Source organism: Carettochelys insculpta, chromosome 1, assembly GCF_033958435.1.
Source record: "Carettochelys insculpta isolate YL-2023 chromosome 1, ASM3395843v1, whole genome shotgun sequence".
NCBI lineage: Eukaryota > Metazoa > Chordata > Testudines > Carettochelyidae > Carettochelys > Carettochelys insculpta.
In genome coordinates, this window is record NC_134137.1 from 6622606 (window position 1) to 6625255 (window position 2650).

Consider the following 2650-nt stretch of genomic DNA (forward strand, 5'->3'; position numbering starts at 1 on the left):
ATCCCCTAGAAAAGGTGTTTGATTTGTCAGCCACAGAGCATTCTGGCTCACAATACACTAAGGATATTTCCAGTTCTATGAGATGTGTGTGTCTCCACTGTTTATACTAGGCCATGATACGGCAAAACCTTTGGTGCTCGTGGCAGGGATTAAGCCCATGAGAATGACAAAAGTCTCATTGCTCAATTGCTGTTGTAGATGAAACCTAAGACAAAGACAAGTGTCTGACAGAAAATGGCTCTACAAAAGAAACCAAGGAAGTAACAGAGGTGCAGGTCTGTTGCCCCAAATTCTAAAGCACTTGTGCCCTTCATGTTCATTTTGTTGAGTAGGAAGTCATACTCCAATTTTATAAAATCTGCTTCTGTGGGGGAATTTGGCTCCTTTACAACATTGGCTTCTCATTGCAGAATTGATAGGCCTATGATTCAGCAATTCATTTTTCCTCACTGAAAAAGGGAAAGCTCCAGGTGCTGCGGAAGAGGATGTGAGAAACCCAGGGATATGTGGTTGGGGCGGGGGCTAATGATCCTTAGGGTGTCACCTTAATTCTGCACACATAGAGATTGAATTGTGACCACGCACGCAGGGGCTTGAAGGTGAATTTAGAGTTTTCCCTCCAATATAAATACATGCTGAAGTTATTGACATTGAAGGTTATCATCCTGTCATCACTTGGCTTGATTAGCTACCTCTGAGGACTTCCCTGCTCTTTACCATGACCAAAATAATCTGATTACCTCTACAAATGTTGACACTGTGCTGCTCAGCTCCCTTGACAGATTATTTACCATATTATTTGCAATTAAAAGTGTAACCTGTCTCACATTACTTCTCCCCCTTCTCAGGCATCTTGAACATTTCTGAACCTGAATGAAACATTGACCCCACTTCCTGATGGCAGCTTTCAACTTCACTCACCATGACCCATCAACATTCATCCTAATGGGTATCCCTGGCCTGGAAGCTGCCCACATCTGGATTTCCATCCCTTTTTCTACATGCTACATTATTGGCCTGATGGGGAATCTCATGGTTATGTTTGTTGTAGGCAAAGAACAGACCCTGCAAAAGCCAATGTACCTGCTGCTCTGCATGTTGGCCCTCACAGATATCGGCATATCTACCTCAGTTGTCCTGAAAGCACTGTGTATATTTTGGTTCAATTTGAAAGGCATTACTGTTGGTGGCTGCCTCACCCAGATGTTCTTCCTTCACATGCTTTCTGTTATGCAGTCCAGCATCCTTGTGGCAATGGCCTTTGATCGCTATGTTGCCATATGTAATCCTCTGAGATATGCCACAATACTCGCCAATGGACGAATAGCTATCTTAGGGTTCATGGGTTTAATAAGAGCTGTTCTATATATTCTGCCCCTGCCGCTGCTTCTGAGCAGGCTGCCATTCTGTGCCAACCACGTGATACCTCACACATACTGTGAGCACATGGCTGTGGCAAAAATATCATGTGGGGACATCACAGTCAACAAGACATATGGCTTGGTGTTAGTGTTAGTAGTCATTGGGTTTGATGTGATGCTCATTGTTTTGTCTTACATGCTGATCATAATGGCTGTCCTCCGAATCTCCTCCAAGAAAGCCCACCAGAAAGCCCTCAATACCTGTACAGCCCACATCTGTGTGATGCTGATTTCTTATATTTCCTGCCTCTTTTCCAACCTGACATACAGGTTTGGTCAGGGAGTCTCTCCCCATGTTCACATCATCTTGGCCAACCTCTATTTAATCGTCCCCCCCATGCTGAATCCTATCATTTATGGGGTGAAAACCAAAGAGCTTCGTGAGAAAGTGTGCAAATACACTCGCCGAAGGACATTGCCTTTGGCTACTCATTTTAATTAGTTTTGACAAGAAGGATAGAGGATACCTGCCCTTTTGTTAAAGATGCACTGTTGAAATTTGGCTGAGCTCATCATTGTGTAAGTTCAAAGTGTCAGAATTTCCTCTCACCTTATTTCTTACTCATTGTTAACCCTATTCTCCATGAATTTATCTAGCTCTTTTTTGAACCCTGTTAAAATCCTGGTCTTCACAACACCCTCTGGTAAGGACTTGCACAGTTTGACTATGCATAAAATACTTCCTTTTTTAAGAACCTACTGTGAGTCCCCCCAATGTTTTGGAATATTGGCTGAGGAATATAAATATGCATAACTCAGATAATCTGGACAAAACCTCCCATGCAACCTATCAATATTAATGTTAAAATGCTAAAACCTACAGGATCTGTACATTCTGTGTAGGTGCATGTATTATTCTTCTATGTGAAATTAAGAAATATGAAATGTACATCTGTTTATAATTTTAAATGAGCTGATGAATGCAACAACTTCTGCATACACCCTAAAGACTGGAATAGCCACTTTTCAAGTTGTAAACATCCTAATTTGTTCTGTAAGTCTAGAAAGTGGTTGATTCTATAAAGACGTATGACTGTACCAGCTGGTACTGAAAAACATTTTGACTAGTGTGGGAGAATGCTAAACAAAGGGTTCTCAGCTGGGGCAAAGTCTATTTAAGCAATGGGAAGCTTTCAGCTCTTTTATCTAAAGCTTGCTTTGGAAATTAGTGGTCCTACTTATGAGAAAGAAATGTCAGAAAACAGGAGACTCAAGAAAGGATAAAATCA

At 41.6% G+C, this 2650-nt stretch overlaps 1 protein-coding gene across 1 annotated transcript; it reads left to right on the forward strand.

The window, feature by feature from the left end:
• Positions 1–897: 897 nt before the first annotated feature.
• LOC142007624 (olfactory receptor 52E4-like) lies at positions 898–1863 on the forward strand. Its single transcript, XM_074984312.1, has one exon. It carries the CDS (start codon positions 898–900, stop codon positions 1861–1863), a length of 966 nt encoding a protein of 321 aa, XP_074840413.1.
• The last annotated feature ends 787 nt before the right edge of the window (positions 1864–2650 follow it).

What these genes read in the sequence shown, in the direction of transcription:
- LOC142007624 (XM_074984312.1), top strand. Translation starts at nt 898, where the DNA reads ATGGCAGCTTTCAACTTCACTCACCATGACCCATCAACATTCATCCTA.